The 27,173-nt window shown below is 37.4% G+C and overlaps 2 protein-coding genes and 1 long non-coding RNA gene across 5 annotated transcripts in view; 2 read left to right on the top strand and 1 right to left on the bottom strand.

Annotated features, from left to right (window-relative positions):
- The window catches only part of SAMD8 (sterile alpha motif domain containing 8), a 50,723-nt gene that overhangs the window by 10,794 nt on the left and 12,756 nt on the right, over positions 1-27,173 (bottom strand). For all 3 annotated transcript variants that reach the window (XM_061161898.1, XM_061161899.1, XM_061161900.1), the window contains 2 exons: positions 12,772-13,364; positions 3,633-3,728 (listed from right to left, as the gene is read on the bottom strand). In XM_061161898.1, the coding sequence (XP_061017881.1) occupies positions 3,633-3,728; positions 12,772-13,364 (689 nt within the window). The remainder of the gene's footprint in view (positions 1-3,632; positions 3,729-12,771; positions 13,365-27,173) is intronic.
- Positions 12-26,423, top strand: LOC133070137 (uncharacterized). The gene is made up of 3 exons (XR_009696081.1): positions 12-2,123; positions 4,301-4,488; positions 23,975-26,423. It is a non-coding gene; the product is annotated as an uncharacterized LOC133070137 (long non-coding RNA).
- On the top strand, positions 18,848-20,183 carry LOC133070634 (heterogeneous nuclear ribonucleoprotein A1-like). The gene has a single exon (XM_061163021.1). It carries the CDS (start codon positions 18,889-18,891, stop codon positions 19,849-19,851), a length of 963 nt encoding a protein of 320 aa, XP_061019004.1. The 5' UTR covers positions 18,848-18,888; the 3' UTR covers positions 19,852-20,183.

Raw genomic sequence — 27,173 nt, 5'->3', positions numbered from 1 at the left:
AACAGAGTGGCCAAAAAGGAAGAAAGATCAGAAGAGAGCAAACCAACATATCCCCAGGCAACTAACGTTTACTTCGAGGGAGAACAAGCAGGAAAACCATTAGATTCTTCCAAGACAGAAATCTTAAGAGACCATGTAACCCAAGTGTCCAACAGGACCTTCCATAATGATGGAAATGGACTATATCTGCACTGTCCAATAAACCATCTATATGTGGCTCTGGAGCATCCGGAATGTACAAGCGAGGAACTTAATTTTATTTCATTTTCACTAAATTAAATTTGAACGGCCATATGTGGCTAGCACCTGCCATGTTGGACAGTGCAGACCTAAGAGCATCATTTTACTGTCAGAAAACATGACTAAGAGAAAGCAAAAGTTACACAAGAAAGAAGGAAGACAGTCCGTCGCCTGACACTTAGCTTAGTGTTAGTTTTATTACTCATATATTGTCATAACATTTACTTAATGAGAAGTAAAGTTAAATATGTGATTCTAGGGAATGTTTTTGCTCATTAATGATACTGTAAATTGGTTAATAACTAATTATATAACAAACATTCTCTAATTTCTCTTAAATTTAAGCTATAAAATACTGTTTTTTTAATACTGTTTTACATTAAGTACATCTCTAACAAAAACTTTAAACTGCATGAAATCACTCGTACTGTTAATTTTTTTTTTAATATCTTAAGTGAAAACAGATCAGAAGATTCTTAAGTACAGAGACTTTGCTTATACATTTTTAAAATGTTCTTCCCACCCACCCTCAAAAAAAGTACTGAACACAAGGTTAGGTAAGTTTCAAACTGCAGTTGTGTACACCTGGGATGGAGCCCAGGAATCTGCATTTATTTTTTTCACTTCAAATATACTTCTGCTTTATTGTCTTTCTCCTCTCCTCAAGGAACTCTAATTATCCATAAGTTAAACCTTTTTCAGGCTATCCCCTCAGTATTCCCCAAAATTTAATCTATTTTCTATCTTTAAAAATATATTTTCTTCAAATTATCTTCTGATTCATTAATCCTCTCTTCTGCTGCATTCAACCTGATGTCATACTCATTACTGAATTCTCAATTTCATGGATTTTAAAAAGTGTGCTTGCTTCTAGAGTTTCCATTTTATTCTGTTAAAATTATCTTGAACATAGTCAGCAGGGGCTTTCCTAGTGGCTTCCCTGGTGACCCAGATGGTACAGAATCTGCCTGCAATGCAGGAGATTGTTTGATCCCTGGGTTGGGAAGATCCCCTGGAGAAGTGAATGGCAACCTACTGCAGTATTCTTGCCTGGGAAATTCCATGGACAGAGGAAGTTGGCAGGCTACAGTCCATGGGGTCACAAAGAGTTGGACACGAGTGAGCTACTTATACTAGTCAGCAGAATTACTTTAAAATCTGTATCTGGTACCTCTGTTTTCTGGATCTGCTGTGGGTCTATTCCATTATTTACTGTTTCTCTTAAATTTTGGTCATATTCTCTTACATACTTGTGTGCTTTTTTTAATTAGTTATTTACTTGAGTGCCAGATATTGTATATAAAAAATTTTAGAATTAAATTTATTGATAGGTCTACACGGTCTTCCCAAAGAGAGATTTGATATCTCTTTTGGCAAGTAGTTAAGGGATTTAACAATCTGGGGTCACTTTAATGCAATTTTAGAAACTGAAATTATTTCAAACTAGGTTTCAGTCTGCAGGATCTGCTTCATTTCTGGTTCACTGCTGAAGCTGTGGTACTATAAAAAAGAAGAAAAGAAGAGAAGAAAGAGAACTAACACTGAATGGAAAGGGTCTCAGCTCAAAGCAGGAGGAGTCCACCATTCCTTACTTTTCTTAATAGGCCCTGCTCTCCAACGTTTTGGGAAACCACAGGAGCCTAAATTGAATACACTATCATCCAGAGAAGAGTTAAACGTGTCGAGACTCAGGTAGCACTACTGACTTGAGAACACTCTAGCCCACTGCAAGACCCACAGCTTCATCGGGAGTTTTCCTATCAGCCACTCAACTGTGCTACATCCCTAAGGCTCAGTCTCCTTATCTCAGCTTTGGCATTACAACTCGTGTCACCCTGCCTTTTCCAGAGATGCGCATTCATTCCTCTGATTTTACATCATAGGTTAGTTTTTTTTGTTGTTTTCTTCTTCACGTGTATGTGTGTTTGGGGCTCTTTGGGATTTTCCTGTCTTCCTGCAAGCTCAGTGATTTCTTTCTTCCAAGTTTTATCATTTTATGAGGTTTCTGAGGAAGACAACAAGGAACCTGGGTTTTAATGAGAGCCTGGGTGATTCTAATGAACGTGGCACAAAGACCACCCCTTGAGAAACATTTTGTTTGACTTAAATAAACATCAAAGCTTGCATTTAGTTGCTGCATTTTGCCAAGCCTACCAAGGTTTCCCATATAAACTCAACTCTTGTTTTGAAAGAGTGGATCAATTCAAATCTACAGGGTCTTGTGAGGCAAAGTTAAATCAGAAAGCAGCAGTGATACATGTGTTTTTAAACCACCTCTGGTTTTAAGCAATCCAGTTATAAATATTCCTGCAGAGTAAAAGAGAATGAAGTGCAATATGGCCTAAAAGTGTGACAAGAATAGCAATCATCAACCTTTCTTTTCACCTTCAAAGCACTGAAATAACTGCTGCTTAGGACCAAAAGCCCATCGCTGTGGTTTACCTTAAGCACCTCCTGGTGAGGAGAAAGAATAAAAAATATCAAGCAACTATCCCTATTCTTGTTGTTCTTCTCCCCCAAAAACAACAGATAGCAGATCCACAAACTTTGTCAGATCTTTAATTTTTTCTTTACTATGCCTTAATCCTTGTTGCTTATATATTTTATATTACAGTACTGTGTATCTGTTAATCTCATACTCTTAATTTATTCCCACCCCTCCTTTCTCACACACATACTTCCCCTTTGGTAACCATAAGTTTATTTTCTATGTCTGTGAGTCTATTTTTCTGTTGTAAATAAATTAATCTATATTGCTTTTTAGATTTTACACTATGTCTAATTTTTTTTAAATAATTTCCCTTCTTTAATTATATAGGAAAGGAGCCTTCTCTTCTGCTTCTCTCCTTTCTTTTTTAATGAAAAAATTATTCCCTTTATATTTCTTGGAAGTACAAAAGCAGCACCTTTCCTATTCAGCAATTTCCTGTATCATCTATACTAAGCTACACTTGCTAGATGTGCATGATGTGTAAAATGACCTCTTGTTTAATGGGCCTCCTTCAAGCAGAGAAAAGTTTCTTCCACCCAAACATCTGACAGAAGACTGTTCCCTGGAGGGGTCCCAATCCTTCTATAGATAGTGATATTTCCAATTTGTTTACAGAGAAAGGTAAGGCTAGACTTAGACTGTTAGTAGTTAGCCCATGGCTATATATCACCATCTTTCCCTGCAAAATATATTTGGAATATTACTAAATATATAGGTACTACCTCAGGTTGACTCTTCTGCTGATCAAACTCAAAATATTTTTCTGTACCAATAACTGTAATATTATAATAACCAGCGAAGGAAATTAAGAAGGAAACAGCAAAGGAAGAAACAAGGTTTGATGACCTTTATGTAAGATAGTCAAAACTTGTTCAGTCTTGTAATGAAATAAGAGAGGTACCTGTGCTTGTGAAGAAGAAGAACCAGGAGCCAAATATAGCACAGAATCATGCCACATACTTCTGTCATGGCAAAGGCCCATGGAATTCTAGGAACGCTGGAAAGGAAGAAAGTTACATTTTTGGACTGACAACAAGTACATGTATGCAAATGGTGCCACCCTTTTCAATAAGATACTCTTCTAATAATGACCTTAAAAGTATTTTCTTTAACTGTTACCTCTTTTAGAAGATGGTATCTGGAGAACCTGAGAAAAAAAACTATTTCATAAAATAGTTTTATGAAACTATTTGAACCTCTTTGTTGTCTGTGATTCCTTATTTGAAGCTCTCTGTTGTCTGTGATTCCCAGTTATGGTTCTCTGCAGAGAAGTAACAACTCTTTTCTCCTTCCCCATAGCACGACAGACCCACATACAGGACTGCTCCCAAAAGAGAAGGGGGGAAAAGGCTCACTTCTTAAATGATGTGCATTTCAGAGTCCACACTGTCAGGACTTGAACTCAACTACTCTTTTTTGTTTGTTTGTTTAGTGTATTTTGTTTTCAAAGTAAATAGAGTTTCTGTTTTGTTTTACTCTTTTTTTTTGTCTCTCTCTGCCCTCCTTTGTTTTATATTTCTGTTTCTTCCGTCTTTTTCATTGATCTCTCTTTCCTTACTAAATCCACAGTGCCTGTGATTACCCACCAGTAAAAGACGTGTCACTTTTCTCAATTAAAAAGAAAGAAGGGGGTGGGGAGAAGAAGAGGAAGAAAAAGAACAAGGAAGAAAAATAAAGGAGGAGGAACGAGAAGTGTGGAGGAAGAGGTGGAGGAAGAAGATGGAAATCAATTAGTCCAAATAGGTCATCACTGAATGGTAAGATTATTGATAGTTTTATTTGTATTCTGTTAATTTACACTAAAATTTTCTATACTATGGCACATTAATTTTATAACTAAGGAACTAAAGGTATTCTTAAAAAGAAAACATGAAATCTGAAAGATTTAACAGTCCACTCAAACCTTATTCAGAGTAACTGAAAAGAGATGATCATCTTCGTTCAGGGACTCATCTTTTACCCATTACCTCAGAAAAAAAGATTCCTCTTGTGTATTTTTTAATCTGATGTTGCCTTATTTATCTGGCATTATGGGGAAAAGGGTTATTTCACATAATACAAATTTTCAGATAAAAGATTCCTTTAAATGACTTCTAAAAATTTAAAACTTTTAAAACAATTTTAAAAAGGTATACTTATGTATGGACTTGCTTGGGGGCTCAGATAGTAAAGAATCCATCTGAAGACCTGGGCTTGATCCCTGGGTAGGGAAGATCCCCTGGAGGAGGGCATGGCAACCCACTCCAGTATTCTTGCCATGGGAGAATCCCCATGGACAGAGTAGCCTGTGGGCTATCGGACATGGAGTCCCAAAGAGTCCCACACAACTGAGCAACAAAGCACACAGCTTTTATGGTAAAAGTAAGTTTTTTGCCTCACCCTCAGCGTAAACGTAATTCTTGCTCCCCAAAGGCAATCACTTTCGTTCTTGTGTTTTATTTGACATTGTATCTTCTAGTAACACACACAAAAGCACATACAAATACACACACACATTCTCTTTCTCTCCCATGCTCTCAATATTATTTCATAATTTTGTTTCAAATAATTTTTGGCTTTTACTTAATGTAAAATTTTAAGTGTAGTTCATAGTTAAGACAATGGAAGACAATCTCTCATACAACTTCTTACAATTCTCTGGAGCTAGTAACTTTTTGTTCTGTTTCTTGGGTGCCTATCACCAATTCACCTCCAGATTATTCCATCAATATCAAGAAATTGAGAATTGAGATAGAGAAATCTATCCAAGAGCTCCTTCTTTAGAAAGCCTGCATTTTCTACTCTTTTTGCATGGCGTTTCTTAGAGTAAAACTTAACCCTCATCTTGGGAATTCTTCTTTTCTATATTGGATCCACTATTTCCTGAATCCCATGTCCTCCTCTTTCTCAATTTACTTCTTAGTTTTGATGTAGTGTATCCTTGAATTATTTTCTCAGATGAGGGACTAGAGGATGAACTTGTTTTTAATGTCAAATTTACTGAGGTTTAATTTACAAAAATTCACCATTTTTAGCTATAGAGTTCCATGAGTTTTGACAAACATTCAGTCATGCGATCACCACTACAATAAAGATACAGAACATTTTCATCACTCCAAAACCTTCTCTTGTGCCAATCTCTTTCTTTACTTTCAGCTGTGGGGCAATCACTGATCTGACTTCTGATGCCTACAGGTCTGCCTTTTCTAGAATGGCATATAAAGGCAATCACACAATGTTTGTCCAAACACCTTTTGTATCGGGCTATTTTCACTTAATATATTTCAGATTCATCTAATGTAATTGTGTGTACAATTCTTTGTCCACAATTTCCTTATCCGTTCACAAGCTATGGGTATTCTGGGCTGTTTCCAGGTTTGGGTGATTATGAACAGATCTTTGCATGGACATATGTTTTCATTTTTCTTGGGCAAATACCTAGGAATGACATCACTGAGTCCTATGTTAAGAATGTGTTTAACTTCTTAAGAAACTATCAAGAGCTTCCCTGGTGGCTCAATGGTAGAGAATCTGCTGTCAATGCAGGAGACAGGCGTTCAATTCCTGATCCGGGACGACCCCACATGCTGTGGAGCTACTAAGATCATGTGCCACAATGACTGAGCCTGTGCTCTGGAGCGGGGGACCCACAACTATTGAGCCTATGTGCCACAAGCTATTAATACTGAAGTCAGTGCACCCTCCAGTATCTACAGTCCTTTTCTCTTCTGCAGGCTTTCTAAGAAGAGGAATTTGTTTCCTTGCTTGGAGGATTAGGGCTGGTATGACTAGGGATGGGAAGTTAGGAAGGGAGCTTGAAGTCTTGTGATCAATCCATAGATTTATAGTTAATCACCTTGAAAATACAATGAAAACATGCACCTTTGTTCTCAGCTGGGAATGGTGTCCCTGAGTCGAGACCCTCACATCAACTATGTTCGAGAACAAACTACCTATCTTCAGTTGCAGTAGAACAGGTCTTAAATAGATTTTTAATCAGTTCTCCCATATTTAGCTCCTATCTATACCCTGTCTTGAGAGATGCTTGATGTCTCTTGTTTTGAAAGTTTTTCTGCAGCACCGCAGTACAAATAAACTCACCTCTTAGGCACTGCTAGTCCTCAATCTCACAATAGGCACTTAGCTTTCTACTTTATAAATTTTCATTATTATCACTGCTTCTGCCTTCATTGGATTACTGGGAACCCCCATCTCCACTTTTTCCTGTTCGTTTTTCAATGAAGCGTTGTAAGGAAATTGTCAAATGTGTTTTCAATATCTCACATTTATTTTGATGCAATGCTTTCTAAAATGCAATGTACATGTTATTCCTTTTTTTTTTTCTGGATAGAATTTAATTTTCTTTCATAATTCAGAGTCATTACTATGAACATAGATTATTACACTGGACAAGGTAATGACCTCAGGGACTACTGAGAAATGAAAGCCAGTTAAGCCTCAGATTGATGTGGTTTTTCCATTATTTATGTGTGCTTTTTACAGTGCTTCTGTTTCCTCCCTTGTTGTTACGGTTATTAGCTATCTCTCCTCACATGTAAGTGGGCCTGCCTCTAAAACCATCTCTGTTTCGTAATTTTTTGTTTATGATGTGCTGAAGCTCTTGGAATTGTGTCAAGTAAGCTTGACACAACAAAGATCACTGTGAAAGTGATTAGGAATGTTCCCAAGGGAAAATCATAGAGTAGCCGGGAAATGAGATCAGGAAGGCAAGGAGGCAAGGCAAGGGTGAACCAACAAGCAGACCTCTGTGGGAAACTCAGGCAAGGTAATTTTGGCTCAGTTCTGTGGGGAATCTGGGAGACAGTGCAGGTCCAACCTAAACGTTGTCCTAACTTGGGCAAAGAGAAATGAAATACATATACCCCACCTCACATCATCAGTTAAGAGCTGCTGCTTAAGGGATGTAAAGTTCCAAGCATGTGTGATTCTCTTTTTAAGCAGGCAAAGTGTATCCCAGCAGCCCAAGAGCAGTCCTCTAACAAAGACACACAACTGCTGGATGCTGGGAGTATAAATGTGCAAGAAAATGGAAAAGAGATCCAAGTGGATATAGAAGCAATGCTGACAGCTCCTGCTACCATTCTCCTGTGAATGAAGTTCAGATATTTAAGAGCATGAGGCTTTGTAGCTGGTGGCACTGCAGCATGTAAGGCAAAATTTGGTTTCAAATCCCCATTGCAAACTGAAAACATATGTCTATACACAACTTTGTATATGACTGTTCATAGCAGAAGTATCCATAGTAGCCAAAAAGTGAACACAACTCAAACATTCATCAATTAATGAATGGATAAGCTAAATGCAGTATATCTATACAATGAAATAATAGTGTGTAATAAAAAGGAATGATGTACGGATGCATACTACTCATATGCATGAACCTTAGAAACCGTATGCTAAATAAAAGAAGCCAGACACAAAATAAGGCCACATGTTGTATACGGCCATTATATGAAATGTCCAGAACAGACAAATCCATAGAAAGTAGATTCTGCTTGCCAGAGCCTAGAGGGAGGAGAGAAATGGGGTGTGACTGATAATACAAATTTATTTAGGGTGTTGAAAATGTTCTGGAAGTAGTGGTGATGGCCGCACAACTTTATAAATATACTAAAACCTACGCGAATGTACACTTTAAAATAAAATCCTCATGATCATTTCCCCTCTTTTTCTCATTATGCCTTGTTATAGTCATCTACAGAACCTCAGCACCCATTCTCTGATTTGAGATTTTAGTTTCTGGTTCAATACCACTCTCTCCAAAGCTCCTTTTGTTGTGATATTTGTTCTTCTCACTCCTCTTTTTACTTCTCCAACTTCTCTTACTCTACTTCAGTGACCTACGCGCACTGTTATAAATTGGATCTTGTCATCACCAAGATTATTCTTCACAGCTGAAGCAAGAATCCTACACTAACCAACATTTCTTGTTTTTCCATCTTACTCCTCCTAGTTCTCTAACTTTAATAATTCTGAGACCCAAAACCCACAGATCTTAATAACACTTCCTCTGTCCTTCACCTACTTCATATCCTCCCGTCCCTCCTTATCCACCTAAGTTTATAGTCAGTCATTATACTCACTCTTTCTTCTTCCTCCTTTATTGTACTGCCTAGCAAAGTTTTGACCCCGCTTAAATCCAGTTATCTACCTATTCTACACCTGTATCTGTGCAGGTGAGTGGTAAAGACACACAAAGTCAACACAGCTATTAACTTCAAGCAGGCCTTTAGTGCTACTCCATCACACAAGTCTATTCATTCAGACGGCCATTTCACACTCATCCTCTCTCTTCAAACCTCTGACCTGCTCTCTCTTCTAAATCTGTTTTCAGAGAAGATAAAGACAATCAGCAGAGTACTTCCTCATGCTCTACCAACACAACTGGCAATCTTATATCTGTTTCCATATTTTCTATCCTCCCCTGTTATGAATGAATAGACCATGTGACTAAGACCCGCCTCACCCACCTACAAGATCCAACCCCTTTTTATCTACTTAAGGACATTACTCCATCAATTATACCCTCTCATATCCTTTCCCTTAAATTGGATCATTCCCATCATCAATACAACAGCCACGCTACATGATACATTCCATCCAAAATAAAACCCTGGTGAGTCCTCTCCAAGCTACAGTTCCATTTCTCTGCTGCCCTTACAGAAAAACTTTTAAGGGCCTGTAAGACTTGATTGTTTCCATTTCTCTCCTCCCATTTTCCTCCTCTCTCTCACATCATTTCTTTGCCCTTCCCCTTTTTTTTAACTGAAAAATTCTGATCATAACAACAACAAAAAAAACTTTAAAGAATAAACACTATATTTTTTATTTAAATTTATTGATTGCTTACCATAACATTTCCCCACATTTGCTTTCTTTCTTTCTGTACATACCTACACACGCACATACACACACTTTCTCTCTCTCCGAGACTAAATCTTTCCTGAAAAGTTGCAAACATTATGACACTTCTTCTCTAAACACTTCAACATGTATGTCCTAAGATCAAGGGTACCTTCTTTATAACCCAATACACTATTATACCCAGGAACCTGTAACACTTAAGTGTTATATTGTATCATTTAATATGTAATCTATATTCAAATTTTCCTAATTATCCCTAAAATGTCCTTACAGCAGAATTTTTTTTTTTCTTGATCAAGGATCCAATTAAAGTTCATGTGCTGTGCTTGGTTTTGGCTCGTCAACTTACCTTATAATTCCCTTGAGGAACTCCTTCTTGGTTTTGTTTATCACTATGGGTTCATAGATTCTTACTCAGTATATTATAATTCATTACCATCATTATGGGGCTTCCCTGGTAGCTCAGACAGTAAAGCATCTGCCTACAATGCGGGAGACCCAGGTTTGATCCCTGGGTCGGGAAGATCCCCTGGAGAAGGAAATGGCAACCCACTCCAGTATTCTTGCCTGGAAAATCCCATGGACTGAGGATCCTGGTAGGCTACAGTCCATGGGGTCGCAAAGAGTTGGACACGACTGAGCGACTTCACTTCACCATCATTATGCTTCTTGATGTTCTGACTGTCCTAATTTGATTAGTGGGAGCCCCTTAAAACTAGATCATATGTTACTTTGATAGGTTTCCATTGGTTTCCACTTCCTTGTTTTCTGGCATAAGATCTATTTCAGGCTCATTTTATGCTTACCATGCTCCAAACTTAAAATCAGCCATTTCTCTAAGGAGTCCTGGTCTATTCCTTTGGTAGAGACTGGGATTTAGAAACCATGATCTGGATGCTCATGGCTTCACTGCTACTGAGTTTCTTTTACAAACCATTTCATTATCAGTTCACAAAAATCTTCCTCATTCTTTTCTATGATTAGATAGTACTCTATTGTGTAAGTATACCACAGTGTATTCAACCAGTTTTCTATGAATAAGCATTTATAGTATTTCCAATATTTATAATTTTTACACATAATGTCACAATGAATAACTTTGTACATATGCTGCTTCATATGTGTGGAGATACACCTTTGGGTATATTCCAGTCTCACAGTCTCTCTTGAATCCACTACAATCAGGCTTTTGCCCTTGTCAAGGTGAACAGTCATTTAACCTCATCTTACTTGACCTCTCTGTAGCATCTGACACAGCTAATTATAAATTATTCCTGTCTTCTAAAAATACTTAAAAAACAAACAAACAAACTTGGTGTCTAGAATACTCTCTTGCTCTCTCTGCCCTGACTTTCTTGGTCTTCTTCTTTACTGGTTTGACTTACTTTTCTGACCTCTAGATATTATACTTATTCTTAGGATCAATCTTCAATCTTCTTCCTTTCCCTTCTAAACTCACTACCTAGGAGACATTAACCAATTATCAGAGCTTTACTTATGCTCATAACTCCCAAATTTCAGTCCAGACTCTCTGAACTCTAACACATCTTCCCACCTCTTACTTGACATCTGATTTGGTGTAAACATACCTCAAACACGACATGTCTAAAACCACACCCTCACTTTCTCTCCAAGAAGTTGGAAGTCTTTCCACAGTCTTCCAACCTCTATAAAGGGCAACTTCATCCTTCATCCTTCCAGATGCTCAAGTCAAAAATCTTGGAATAATCCTTGAATTCTCTCTTTTTCCTACACCTTACATGCAAATCTATAAGCAAATCTTGTTGCAAACACACAACACATATATGTATGTGTGTACCACTACCATCCTAATCCAATGCACCTCATCTTTGTCTAATGAATTCCAATAACTTAACTAACCTCTGCTTTCCCATCCCCATCCTCATGCTATTCTCAATACAACAACCATTATAGTGCCCTTTTAAAATGACATTAGGTCACTATACTCTTATCCTAAATGTTTTTCAATGGCTTCCTTTTTCACTTAGAATGAATGCTCAAGTCCTTACAATTGTCAACAGGTACATATACAGTCTGGATTCCTGTCTGCTCTTAGATCTCATCTCCAACTGTTCTCCCCATCTCTCAATTGGTGTTCCTTAAACATGCTAAGTCTACTAACAATTCAGGGCTTTTGCGCCCTGCTCTTTCCTCTGCCTAGAGTCCTCTTATCCACATGCTGTTGTCTTTACTTCCTTAAGGTCTTCTGTTGGAAAAATTGTGTACGATAAAACAGCAAAGGAGATACAGGGATCTAACACAGTTTCTTAAACAGCTTTCACTCAATTCTCTCTCTTTTTTTTTTAGCATCACCCTTTCACCTACAGTACCCAGAGCTTTGAGAAATCTGCAACACAGACTGGGTTCTCAGCTTTCCTGATGGCTGCTTTAGAATTAGGTTACTTTAGCTCCGCTTATTGCTACTCACCCATCTGCTTTCAAACTTTCAAAAATGTACAGCTCTTTTCTCCTCTCTTATCTGCCCTTTCCTTGTGTTTATAATTTAAGACCAACAAACAAACATAACTTCTTCACTATGCTTTTTGTCAGGGCTTGAGAATAAAATGTGATTATATGTGTCATTCTGCCACCTTAATGTGGACACTGTAATTCACTTCATTAAAAAAAAAACCCATATACTATAAGGCACTTTCAGAAGGGTACAATATTTTATAGAAACAAATAAGATAGCAATACAAACTAAAAACACATTTTAAAATCACAAATATAAAAACTAATAGTTTTAAGTTTTGTTCTACTCTTATTTTTCATTTAATATACTGTACTCTTTTTTATGCATTATTTATAAACCAACAGAATACTATCAAGAATCAGTTTGTAGCATCTGTGATAATTATAATTTATTTGATGATACAGGAGACTTCCCCACATTTTTAGAAAAGCAAAACCCTGTTCATCTTTTAAAAAATAATAATAATAACCTAATTCCACTTATTACAAATAACATTCCAGGAAATCCTTTTAAAATATGAAGTGCCCAAGAAGCTATAACATAAATGTAGAAAATATTACAGCTATAACATAGAAAAATAGAAATATAGCATAGAAAAATAAAATAAGGAGTGGTTCTTTCTACTCTATCACTCCTATTATAGCTATCTTCTACAAATTTGGTAACTAGAAAGAAAACTTACCTGTCCAAGAATATATCTGGGAGTGGTGGATAGGTCTGCATGTCAGGCACTCGCTCATGGACAATAACCATTATGAAAGATGTAAATCCAAATACTATGAAAACATATATACAACTCAGTATGGTCTTCCAATACTCTGGGTCCAATCTTCGAATAGAGTGTTTGTTTTTACCATTCACATACTGGTACTGATCAGAATTCAAATCAGTGATGGGTCCATCACAGTCATGTGAAGGCTCCCCATTACAGAGCCATTCTGCACTCTGCAGAGCACTGATTAATGGAGTCATGGGACTCATGGGACTGTCACTGTTGTATCCCATCTCTTCTAAAACATCAATATGTATTTTCTGCAATTTTCGGACTGAGAGCATTAACCTTTTAATGTCCCCTAAGACTTTGATTTCCAGAGGAGGAGATCGGAGATCATATTCAGTCAATGTAAGCAATGTGATTCCATCAAGTCGGTGCTTGTTGCATAAAACATCCACATACTCAAAAAAGCCTTCATCCTTCAGCCAAACAGCTACATGCTTGGTAGTCCAGCGGCGAATGCAGAGTTGATTAGGACCAGCCATTTCTTCTTCAACTGTCTATCAAGGGAAAATAGGAAAATAAACAAAAATTCAACGTGCCCTAACAACTTCTTTGAAGACCAAATACACATAAATACACCAGAAACAGCTATTCATCTACATTGCCGTATTGGCTTTTGGATAAGAAAAAAGAAACAAAATTATTCATTAGTGAGTAGTTTTCAATAGATTAACATTCTAATAAGTTTATGCACATAAATTCAGTAGCAGAGGAAAAGCTAATGACCAAACATTTTTATAAAAAGGTTTCTTTGTAATATTTTACAAATGGCTTTGCCATACCATATCAGGCCATAACTTAATTAGAAAAAGCCTACTGGTGAGAACAATTGAGAATATAACTCAACACTTTCATAAAATGAGATATACAGAAAGATTTGTCATACATGAAAATAAATCAAATTTTAGAAATCTTCACGTTTGAGGAATCTCTCTCCTCCCTCCAAATCATGGATCACTGCCTTGTTGTGGTGAAGCAGCTTGAATAACTCAATGAAGCTATGAGTCATGCCATGCAGGGCCACCCAAGACAGACGGTCATAGTGGAGAATTCTGACAAAACATGGTCCACTAGAGGAGGCAATGGCAAACCACTCCAGTATTCTTGCCGTGAGAACCCCATAAGCTGTATAAAAAGGCAAAGAGATATGACACCAAAAGATAAGCCCCCCAGCTCAGAAGGAAAAGCAGAAGGCAATTACTAACAGCTCTGAACAGCTGACTCAATGGAAAAGACCCTAATGCTGGGAAAGACTGAAAGCAGAAGGGGGCAGCAGAGGATGCAATGACTGGACGGCATCACTGATTAAATCGGCATGAACTTGGGCAAACTCTGAGAGATGGTGAGGGACAGGGAGGCCTGGTGTGCCACAGTCCATGGGGTCACAAAGAGTTGGACACAACTTGGGAACTGAACAGCAACTGACTCCAAAAAGAAAAAAAACAAAACACCCCACAAAGGTAGATGGAAAACTAATTTCAGGAACCCCCTTAAGATTAAACATATTTCTATCTACTACACAAACAATTTCTACAATAGATATAAAATCTTTACTAGATATAAATATCTATAAATATCTTAATAGTTCATTTCTTTCTATACCTTGAATATTCCATTACAGAATTTATAAGGAATTTCCTTCTTAAAATATCATTGTGATTTAGTGATAAAACACTTCAATGCCCACAAATTCGAGGGGCCACATTTTATACTGCAATTATAGTATTTCTTTCTTTGTGTGTGTGGCCACACCACACGGCTTGTGGGATCTTAGTTCCCGACCAGGGGCTAAATCTTAGTTCTCAGAATGAAAGTGCTGTGTCCTAACCACTGGACCTCCAAGGAATTCCCCATACTGCAGTTATAGAAAGAATGTACCATTTCAACAAGTACTAATAATGTTTACTACTTTGATCCCACACAGTTCTGCTCATGTTCTCTTTCCACTTTAAAGTGCTCAGTAGGACTTCCCTGCTGGTCCAGTGGCCATGGCTCTGTGCTCCCGATGCTGGGGGCCTGGGTTCAATCCCTGATCAGGGAACTAGATCCCACATGCTGCAACTAAGACCTGGCACAACCAAATAAATATATTTAAAAAAATAAAATAAAGTGTTCAGTAACTTGAGCCTATATCAGGCTTCTACATTTTTATCAGATACATGGGAGACAAGGGCTTACATGGAAAAAACCTAGTTCCCTAAAGTACTTTCTCAACAACTAAAGTCAGTGGGTTTTCTGACATTTTCCAGATCACTAAAGACTATATTTTCTTCTGAGATGATTTTTTAAAAACACAGTAGGTAAACTTTAAAGCATTAAAAAAGAAGAAGAAAGAATGACACAACAAATACTCACATGCCCACTACCCAGCTTGGAAAAAAAAATCAAACAGTTCCAATACATATGTTCCGTTTCTTAATTTGAATTGTAGTTATAAACTGAAAATTCATCAACCCGTATACTTATGAGCTACACTTTACATGTGTTAAACTTGATTTTAAAAGTTTTAAAAACTAAAACAAAACATCAATACCCTTCTCTCCTCCCAGATGTAGTAACTCCTGGTTTTAGTGCTTATCATTCCCTTATCATCAGCATTTTTGGCTATGAAAACCTTCTATGCTTCCTTATGTGGAGGAAAAGTAAAAAGCTGCTATTTCTGCATTCTTCTATCCAACACAAACTCTTGCCATGAATACTTATAATTACCTGAAAAAGGCAGATACTCAACTACATAAATACTTTTTACACCATCAAAACTATTCAGCCAACAAGAAACATGCTCATTAAATGTTTATATTTTGATTACTACAAAGCAAACCTAGTTTTTGGAAACCTTAAATCAGTGTTTCCAAACAAAGCTTTTAATAGTATAAAGCCACAATAGCTTTCCAGTCTTAATCCTTTTACCTACAATATAGCATCACCACCCCAAAGGACAGGGAATTATGATGTATTCACTTCAACTCATGGAATTTACACACATTGATGTATATAATTTTATATCACTTATTACATATACATATAGCTCCATTTTAAATGATTTTGCTATGTTTTAATCCATATAGATAGCCAGATGGCTTCATCCTACATACCACATACATATCTTTTCCCCAAGGTATTCGCTGAATAAATTATTTCAACCCTGAATATCCAACAAGTGCACGCTATGAACTCTGAAACAATCACAATGTAAAAAGTACAAGAGGCTCATCTCATACAAAATAAGGCCAGATTCCTTCTGTCATTTTATTTCTATTTCACTTTCTCATTTTTCTAACAGCTTACCACCAGTGGGTTCCAAGTCACTCCCATCCTTTGAGCCTTATTCTTCAGTAAAGTTTCATTTCATATACTGCTCAAAATGATCTCTCTCGTGTTTTTTTTTTTTTCCCCTGTCTTTTATCACCTCCAATCTGGCTAACAATCTGTTCTTTATATCCTCAATCTAACTAACAAACAGGCTTTGATGCTGGTGTTTCAGCTGCTAGAAAATACGAGTTATCGTACAAGAAAGCTTCCCAGAAGTCTTTGAACCTGCTGTGGCAATGCCCTAAAAGCATGACACACTGCACTCTTGTACTTCATCAGGTCAGGGCACGCCCTTTAATTCTATGCTGCTACATACAGTCAGAGCCCCATATTTAGTTAACACTACGAAAACCTGCACTAAAGATGATAAAAGGCTTCAGGACAACATAATACTTTTGTTGTACCAAAGGACCTACAGGGAACAGGAAACTTTTAATGAAGAAAATGACAGCTATAGATTTCATACAAACCTACAGAATGAAGAAATTAGTAAACATTTCAGTATACTTTCAGCTTTAATCAATAATTGATATGAATCGACTATCAGTTAAAGGGACTTCTGTTTCTGACCAAGATGCAGTAAGAGAAACCAGATTTACTTTTCCACCTGAAACAGCCAAAATATAGACAAAATATATGGAGAGAAAACCAGTTTCAAGACAGTTGGCACGAGACAACAAGGAGATCGTTGAGAGGAGGAAACAAGGTGAGCCCTACTACCCCCGGCCATGTACGAGTGATGTAGGATACAAACCGGGCGCGGCCCAGCAGGCAACATGAGTTGGGATGGAAGTGAGAGTCTAGGGAAATCAAGGTGGTTAGTGTATATGGGATAGAATAAAAGAGAGGAGAAAGACAGAACTTATTATAGACTGAATGCTTATATTCCTATATTGAAATTCTGACCCCTAGTGGGATAGTATTAGGAGGTGATTAGGTCATTAAGGCAGAATACTCATGAACAGAATTAATGCCCTTATATACCCCAGAGAGTTCTCTCAGCCCTTCTGCCATGTAAAGACACCGATAAAAGAAGACCACCTATGAAGTAGATCTCATAGACACCAAATCTGCTGGCACTTTGATCTTGGATTCCTTGGCCTCCAGATCCATGAGAAATAGATGTGTAAAGGCACTCAGCCTACAGTATTTTTGTTATAACACTGTACGCAGATGAAGATGGAACTCCAGAGATTTGCAAAGGACCTCCCTTGAACAGGCAGCTGAATGCTGATCAACATTTGTATGTGAGGAAACCAAACAAAACTGAAAAAAGAACCACCCAGAAAGATTAGAGGCGATAATGCCTAGTACTCACACAATATCACCAAAAGCACCTACCGCAAACAACCAGGCTGGAAAAAAAAAAATCTCATGATTCATGGGGCACTGGGCAGAGTACACAGCAAGATCTTTCCATAGTAGAAAGGTAAAATTAACCCTAAAACAGGAGCTCTCAACTGGGGGCAATTGGCAACCCAAAACATTTGGCAATTTCTGGAGATACTTTTGGTTGTCACAGCTAGGGGCTCATCTAAAGACTAGAGACCTAGGGATACTGTTAAAACACTCTGCAATGCATAGGACAGTCCCTCACAACAAAAAATTAGCGCTGATATGGAGAAATCCTGCCCTAAACCTAAACATGTCTCTGGTTCAGCCAAACATATCTTAAAAGCAGAATCAAAAGGATCAGAGTGTTTTCAAGTAATTTAATTACATCCCTCAACAAAGTGGGAGAATATTAATAGGAATACAAAAGTATTCAGCACCCAACGGGTAAAATCACTATGTCTGGGAACCAATCAAAGATGACCAGGCATGCACAGAAGTAGGAAGACTCACCTACAACATGTAGAAAATCAATTGAAATTGACCCAGAACAGACACAGTTAATAAAATTATCAGACAAGGATGTTAACACAGATATGATAACTGCATTACATATGTTCAAAAAGTGAAATAGAAAAAAAAAAAAAAGTGAAATAGAGATATGGACACATAAGATCCAACTCAAACTTCTAGAAATGAAATTGCAAAGATATGTAATAAAAAACACATTGGATGGGATTAATAGCTGATTAGATGCTGCTGAGGCATAGTAAACTTGAAGACATAACAATATGAATTATTCAAAATGAAACACTGGAAAAAGAGAGCTTTTAAAAATGAAGAGAACATTATTAAGTCTTTAAAAGGAAACTTGAAGACCTTGTGCTAAATGAAATAAGTCAGACACAAAAGGACAAATGTTGTGTGATTCACTTTAGATGACATACCGAACAAATTCATAGAGACAGAAAGCAGATAGTAGTTTCTGGGGACTGAGCAACAGGAGACAAAGGGATTACTGTTTACTGAAACATATCTTAGCAAATCAAATTCAATAATATTTTTAAAGGATTCATATTTTATATATGAAAACATTCACATTTTATGGCAAGACAAGAAAAATTTAAACATAAAATTTAAAAAAAAATTTTTTTTCTCTGCCCTTTGGCCTCTTCTCCCTTTACCACCAAGAACTGCATATCTGCATTATGCATCAACCAAACCTCCCCCATTGGCAAAAACAGCTGCTTAGCCATAAAGTGCAACATTCTTCTAGCACCAATAAGACAACTCCTTAAAAGATAACATTCCCTCCTTTCTGCCCGTGGACGCCACCGAGAAAGCATCGTTGAAGACTTCCCCGCCTCCACTGCCGTCATGTCTAAATCAGAGTCTCCCAAAGAGCCCAAACAGCTGCGGAAGCTCTTCATCGGAGGATTGAGCTTTGAAACAACTGATGAGAGTCTGAGGAGCCATTCTGAGCAATGGGGAACACTCACAGACTGTGTGGTAATGAGGGATCCAAACACCAAGCGCTCCAGAGGCTTCAGGTTTGTCACATACGCCACGGTGGAGGAGGTGGATGCGGCCATGAATGCAAGGCCACACAAGGTGGACGGAAGAGTTGTGGAACCAAAGAGGGCCGTGTCAAGAGAAGATTCTCAAAGACCTGGTGCCCACTTAACTGTGAAAAAGATTTTTGTTGGTGGCATTAAAGAAGACACTGAAGAACATCACCTGAGAGATTATTTTGAACAGTATGGGAAAATTGAAGTAATTGAAATCATGACTGATCGAGGCAGTGGCAAAAAGAGAGGCTTTGCTTTTGTAACCTTTGATGACCATGACTCTGTAGACAAAATTGTCATTCAGAAATACCACACTGTGAATGGCCACAACTGTGAAGTGAGAAAAGCCCTGTCTAAGCAAGAGATGGCTAGTGCTTCATCCAGCCAGAGAGGTCGAAGTGGTTCTGGGAACTTTGGTGGTGGTCGTGGAGGTGGTTTTGGTGGGAATGACAACTTTGGTCGTGGAGGAAACTTCAGTGGTCGAGGTGGCTTTGGTGGCAGCCGTGGTGGTGGCGGATATGGTGGCAGTGGGGATGGATATAATGGATTTGGTAATGACGGAAGCAATTTTGGAGGTGGCGGAAGCTACAATGATTTTGGCAATTACAACAATCAATCTTCAAATTTTGGACCCATGAAAGGAGGAAACTTTGGAGGCAGAAGTTCTGGCCCCTATGGTGGTGGAGGCCAATACTTTGCCAAACCACGAAACCAAGGTGGCTATGGTGGTTCCAGCAGCAGCAGTAGCTATGGCAGTGGCAGAAGGTTTTAATTACCGCCAGGAAACAAAGCTTAGCAGGAGAGGAGAGCCAGGGAAGTGACAGGGAAGCTACAGGTTACAACAGATTTGTGAACTCAGCCAAGCACAGTGGTGGCAGGGCCTAGCTGCTACAAAGAAGACATGTTTTAGACAATACTCATGTATATGGGCAAAAAACTCGAGGACTGTACTTGTGACTAATTGTATAACAGGTTATTTTAGTTTCTGTTCTGTGGAAAGTGTAAAGCATTCCAACAAAGGGTTTTAATGTAGATTTTTTTTTTTTGCACCCATGCTGTTGATTGCTAAATGTAATAGTCTGATCATGACACTGAATAAATGTCTTTTTTTTTTTTTTTAAAAGAAAAAAAAAGATAACATTCCTTCTTGATCTTGTTAAGGGGCCACAAGACTTTTAGATCTGGAGTATTAAACTGTCAATAATATGTCATTTAATGTACAGCCCTCTGTCTCCAAAAAAAAAAAGCCCACAAAACTTACATAACTATGCCTCCACTTCTAATTGGTAGAACGGCTCTGAAAGCTTTCTGACATGCTGTTCTTGGGTTATAGTCTCCAGTTTGGCTCAAATAAAATTTTCCATTTCTATCTTAGATCAACTGATTTTCATTGACATGCATCAATTCTTACCAAATTTGGTCTATAAATTCCATGCAACCCCAATCAAAATCCCAAATGGTTTCTTTGTAGATACTGATAAACTTATTTCAAAAACTGATATGGAAATGCAAAGGACAAAGAATAACCAAAACAAGCTTGAAAAAGAATAAGATTAGATAACTAATTACAAGACTGACTCATTGGAAAAGTCCCTGATGCTGGGAAAGATTGAAGGCAGGAGGAGAAGGGGATGACAGAGGATGAGATGGTTGGATGGCATCACCGACTCAATGGACATGAGTAAACTCCAGGAGTTGGTGATGGACAGAGAAGCCTGGCGAGCTGCAATCTATGGGGTCGCAGAGTCAGACACAAGTGAGCCACTGAACTGAACTGAGTACTGGCATAAAAATAAATCAATGGAATAGAACAGAGAATTGAGAAACAGACCTACATATATATGGATATATAATTTTCTACAGTTAAGCACAGGCAATTCAGTGGAGAAAGAACAGTCTTTTCATCAAATGCTATTAGATCAAATGAATATCCACATGCAAAAACATTAATCCATACCTCTCACCACATATAAAAATTAACTTCAATGGATTATAGACCTAAGGTAAAATCTAAAACTAGAAAACTTCTAAAAGAAAATAGAGGAGAAAATCTTTCTGAACTTAGGTTAAGAAAATATTTCTTAGCTATGACAACAAAAACAAAATCCATAAGAGAACAAGTTGATAAACTGGACTTCATTTGCCTAGTTAAGTGACTTACGGACATAATTTTATGGTTTTTAGTCTACAGATTTCTGCATTGTTTTGATCTGCTAAAGTATATACTTCTATAATAAAGACAGAAAAATATATAGAAGAACAATGCATCTGTTGAAGAACACTGAAATTATAATTTCAAAATTACCCCCGCCCCAAGAACTACTGCTTGTAATTTTTAAATTTATCTTTCACACATAGTATTTTCTATAGAGAAAATTTCTACAGAGAAATCATGTCACATGTAATACATTTTTACTTAACATTGTTGCACGAGTCCTGTCTAATGTCATCAAACTATCCTTTGAAAAGGACATTCCATTGTATGGCTATACAATAATCTGCTGATTTCCCAATGTTGACAACTGTTCACAACTTTTTTACTATTACAAATTGTATTGCAGTGTCTTCGGTTAGATTTCTAGAAGTAGAATAACAGAATCAAAAAATTCTGACATGTTATTTGGACACTAACTCCTAGGTAGTCATTAAAGTCTGATCCACATCAAAAAGCACTGCATGCAAAGCATGGTACCTGTCCAAAATGTTAACTGGTACATAGAGGAAAGGTCTCAACTTGAGACACAATTTAAAATAAGCTTACTTTGAAATTATGAGCAATTAAGAAATTAGTTATCAAAGGTCAATACAAAGCACTGAGAACACAGTTCACTCATGCAGAATCGTACCATCATCAGGCATTACTCAAACTTAGTTCCAACTCACCTATACATAAAGTATCTGACTGTTCTATAAAGATACCTTATCTTTTGGATGGACTCTGACAAATTTTTGAAACCTATTCAAAAATTCAATTTTCAGCATATCAACTCCTTCATTTACTAGCAAATTTATATTTCTCTCCATATTTAGTTCACATTGATTAGAGATTTCAACAGCTTGACAGTAAGAGTTCATTATTTCCTATGATCTTATCTCCATACTTAACACAATGAAAACAGCTTTCATAAACACAAGAACTTTAAATCTGGTATTTCTTTTTTTTTTTTTAAGTCTTAATTAAATTTGTTACAATATTGCTTATGTTTTTGCTTTTTGGCCATGAGGCATGTGGGATCTTAGCTTCCCAACCAAGGATCAAACCTGCACCCAGTGCATTGGAAGGCAAAGTTTTAACCACTGGACCACCAGGGAAGTCCTCCCAAAATCTGGTATTTCTTAACAGAAGCATAGCTATTCATTAATCAATGAGTGATATGCATTCCACTGGAGTGATAAGCACTAAATTATTATCTTCACAATAATATAAATAACTCAGTTATTAATACTATATTAAAACTGTCAATACTGTGTATTAGGTGTAACAAACCAAGCAAAATCAGTCTAGAACTGCAAAAAGAAACAATGTCTATCAACAAACTCTTTCCCTATTCTGCCTCACTAAAGCTATTTACTTTGCCCTACCCCATCTCTGACTGACCAGCTACAGGACAATCTGGCCACTACTGGAAATGATGACTTGAGACAAGGAGTATTACCATCCTTGAATCACCACTGTCTCAGTGTCTGTGACAAATACGATGAATTGGCACTCAGCATCCTTTCCAATCTCCTTCCAGTTGTTTTTTGTACTACAGAGGTTAAAAAACTAAAAATTATTCTGCAGGATCCCTTGCCACTAAGGTTCTAAATGGGAATTAAGTTTAGCCAACTATATCCTCTGACATGAGATGTGGAAAAGTGATGTTGAAAGCTGAGCTTTTCTGTACACCAGTGTTGAATCAAATCTCAGATAAAATTTTGGCTGAAGTAGAAAAGAACAGCTTTATTGCTTTGCCAGGCAAAATGGGAAACAGCAGGCTAATGCCCTCAAAACCATGTGTCCCAACTTGCGGAAGACAGTGAGAAGTTTTACAGTAATTGTCCAAGAGGGTGTGATCAGCTCCTAGACATTCTTCTGATAGGTTGATGGTGAGGTAAGTAGGAGTCAGCAACATCAACCTTCAGGTCCAACTGGTCTGGGGTCTACATGCTTGTGGACAGCATATCATTGTTAATCATTAACTTCTCCCACCTGGAGGGGGTTTCAGTATCTGCAAAATAGCTCAAAGATGATGTTGTGTGTATCCTTTGATAGGGAAACAGGACCTTGCCCCAAGGCTGCTCTGGACTGTTTTTTTCTCCCTGGTCTCCCATCCCTTTCCTAATTAATAACTGCTTGAATCTGCCCACTTGGACTCAGGGAAGGTGATGGAGAATGAATGAAAGCTGTTTCCTATAATCAAAGAAATGCGGGACACAAAAGGGCTTTGTGCCCAGGAACCCCACAGGGCCCCCTGCACGGCATGAAAAGCAGAAAGTGAAGTAGGGGCCAAATTTTTCTAAAGTTTGGTATCCACAAGAAAGATTATGGAAATGTTGGTTGTGTGTGAGTGTGTATGTAATTCTCCAGTTTCCAATCACTCACTTTTTGTCAGGAAGCAGCTGCAGCTATAGAGTAGCAATACTGGCTTTCTAATGCCTTCATCACATATATGATGATATATTTCTTCTGTGTGTGTTAAACTATACATACCTGAAATTTTATTGTTTCAATCATTTTTAAGTGCACAGCACTTCACTTCTTCAGTGGAATTAAGTACATTTACATTGTTGTTCAATCATTAACCATCATTTATTTTTAAAACTTTTCCATCATGCCAAATGAACATTCCCCATTGTTTCCTCCTGCATGCTCCTGTCAAACACCATTCTACTTTCTGTCTCTATTATTCTAGACACAACCAGTATCCAGAAAAACGTCTACTTCTGTTTTATTGACTACGTCAAAGCCTTTGACTGTATGGATCAAAACAAACTTAAAATTCTTAAATTTTAAGAAAGTTCCTAAAGAGATGGGAATACCAGACCACCTTATCTGCCTCCTGAGAAACCTGTATGCAGGTCAAGAAGTAACAGTTAGAACTGGACATGGAACAACGGACTGGTTCCGAATTGGGGAAGGAGTACATCAAGGCTGTATATTGTCACCCTGCTTATGCAACTTCCATGCAGAGTACATCATGTGAAATGCCGGGCTGGATGAAGCGCAAGCTGGAATCAAGATTGCTGGAAGAAATATCAATAACCTCAGATATGCAGATGACACCACCCTTATGGCAGAAAGTGAAGGACTAAAGAGCCTCTTGATGAAAGTGAAAGAGGAGAGCGAAAAAGTTGGCTTAAAGCTCAACATTCAGAAAACTAAGATCATGGCATCCAGGCCCATCACTTCATGGCAAATAGATGGGGAAACAATGGAAACAGTGACAGACTTTATTTTGGGGGGCTCCAAAATCACTGCAGATGGTGACTGCAGCCTTGAAATTAAAAGACTCTTGCTCCTTGAAAGAAAAGGTACAATAAACCTGGACAGCATATTAAAAAGCAGAGATATTACTTTACCAACAAAGGTCCATCTAGTCAAAGCTATGGTTTTTCCAGTAGTCATGTATGGATGTGACAATTAGACTGTAAAGAAAGCTGAGCACTGAAGAATTGATGCTTTTGAACTGTAGTGTTAGGAAAAGACTCTTGAGAGTCCCTTGGACTGCAAGGAGGTCAAACCAATCCATTCTAAAGGAAATTAGTCCTGAACACTTTTTGGAAGGATGGATGCTGAAGCTGAAGCTCCAATACTTTGGCCACCTGATGCGAAGAACTGACCTATTGGAAAAGACCCTGATGCTGGGAAAGATTGAAGGCGGGAGGAGAAGGGGACAACAGAGGATGAGATGGTTGGATGGCATCACCGACTCGATGGACATGAGTTTGAGCAAGCTCCAGGAGTTGGTGGATGGACAGGGAAGCCTGAAGTGCTACGGTTCATGGGGTTGCAAAGAGTCGGACATGACTAAGCAACTGAACTGCACTGAACTGAAACACAACCAGTGGAATCCTACCATGTTTGTCCTTTCATGTCTGCCTTATTCTCCTTTGCATAATATCTTTAAGGTTCACCATGTTTTAGCATATGTCAGAAACTTTCTTATTTTTAAGGCTAAATAATATTCCATTGTATGTATATACAATGTTTTGTTTATTCATTCATCCATCAGTGGACACTTGGGTTGCTTTTAGCTCTTGGCTATTGTGAATAATGCTGCTATGGACGTGGGTATATACAAATATCTGTTCAAGTTTTGCTTTCACTTCTTTTGAGTATATACCCAGACATGGAATTGCTGGGTCATTTGATTGTTTAATTTTTTCAGGAATCATCATACCATTTTCAAAGCAGTTGCATCATTTTACATTCTCAAGAGCAACACACAAGTGTTTTAATTTTCCACATCCCTTACTAACACTTGCTTTTTTTTGATTTTTGGTTTTAATAATGGTCCTGCTAATGGGTATGAAGTGGTATCTCACTGTAGTTTTGATTTGATTCCCATTAATGACTAGCATCTTTTTATCTGCTTTCTGGGCATTTGTATATATTCTTTAGAGAAATGTCTATTCAAGTCTCTTGCTCATTTTCTCATTTTTGAATTGGTCTGTTATGGCTGTTGTTCAAATGGTGTGTTCTTAAACTAACAGTTCCATACTGACCTTCTGATACCCTAATATTTACCTTTGCTAACTGTGGCAAAGGTAGCACTCCTCTAGCAGGCTTGTTCAAATTTTGTTCTAGAAGTCATTCCTGGACTTCCCTGGTGGTCCAGTGGCTAAGACTCTACGCTCCCAATGTAGCGGTCCAGGTTCGATCCCAGGTCAGGGAACTAGATCCCACAAGCAACAACTAAAGAGCTTGCATGCCACAACTAAAAGATCCTACATTTCGCAATTACGATCTGGCACAGACAAAATGAAAAACAAAACAAAACAACAGAAGTCATTCTTAGCAGCCCAGTCCACAGGCTAGAGTAGTTTGTCTCTTGTAACTGAACCCTGACTGAATATAACCATTTTACCCCTTCAGTCTTTCAAGCTGTCATCTTTCAAAGGAAGGAAAGTACCCAAAGTTAAAGGCTTCAAACTAACTCATAAGTTCCACAATCTAGTAAAATTCTAGGTAAGGCAAACAACTTTATGCTGTTTCCTTGAATTTCCTGGTAAATTAATTAAGAAGGATATGGTTTTATCTGTTCTTCTTATTAAATTTATATACCATTATCTTTGGGATGAATGACATGTTTTATTACAATAGGCTATTCAATGATCTTTTCCTCAACCAAGAACACTGTGTCAGTAGAAAAGGACTTAGTAATAAAATGTCCCATTAAAAATGTAAATAAAGCAAAAAAAATGTAAATAAAGCAAATATTCAGATCTGGCCATTTCATCTATTAGTTAGGTTCAACAATATCAAGAATAAGAAAATACACAAATACCACAGTAAAAATTAAAGAAAGGGGGAGAAAAAGGAAAATAAGAATGTATTTAGTAAACTAAATATCTAATACCTAGGACAGCAAGAAAGTTTAGTGGGTTTTTGTTAGGTAATTTTGGTTTTATTTTTACAGAAGATAGCATGAATTACTAAGAACACTACTAAGGTCTGTGTGATTAGTGCATAATAGGTCCTCAATAAGCATTATTAAATGAATGTGCAAAAAAGTAGCAGTAATCAAAATAACTGAACTCAATCCCCAAAGCCTTTTTGAACAAGATCATTTAAAAAAATAAAACAAAATCCTGCCTTTAGATTGGTTATTTCATTGTTAAAAGTATATACTCTTAAAAAGATTTAAAATTTTCCTTTTATTTATGCCTATTTTTAATTACAAAATTTTATTACAAATTCTTCATGACTTCAGAATAACTTCAGAATAGTTTTAAATCAAGAAATTTAGAATGTCTAATTCCCAAGAGACAACCCCTGGTCACTAACTTGGTAAATTCACAAGGAACCAGGATCTGGTATTCAGTCTTGAAGCTTCAAAATCTGACCTTGTCAGTACCTCTAAAGTTCATCAAAACCAAGGGAGACTAACA

This window comes from Dama dama, chromosome 15, assembly GCF_033118175.1.
Source record: "Dama dama isolate Ldn47 chromosome 15, ASM3311817v1, whole genome shotgun sequence".
NCBI lineage: Eukaryota > Metazoa > Chordata > Mammalia > Artiodactyla > Cervidae > Dama > Dama dama.
The sequence above is the reverse complement of the archived record's forward strand: the minus strand, read 5'-3'. Positions and strand labels throughout refer to the sequence as shown.

Bases quoted from the DNA above. Each gene is read 5' to 3' on its own strand.
- LOC133070634 (XM_061163021.1), top strand. From the start codon at position 18,889: ATGTCTAAATCAGAGTCTCCCAAAGAGCCCAAACAGCTGCGGAAGCTC.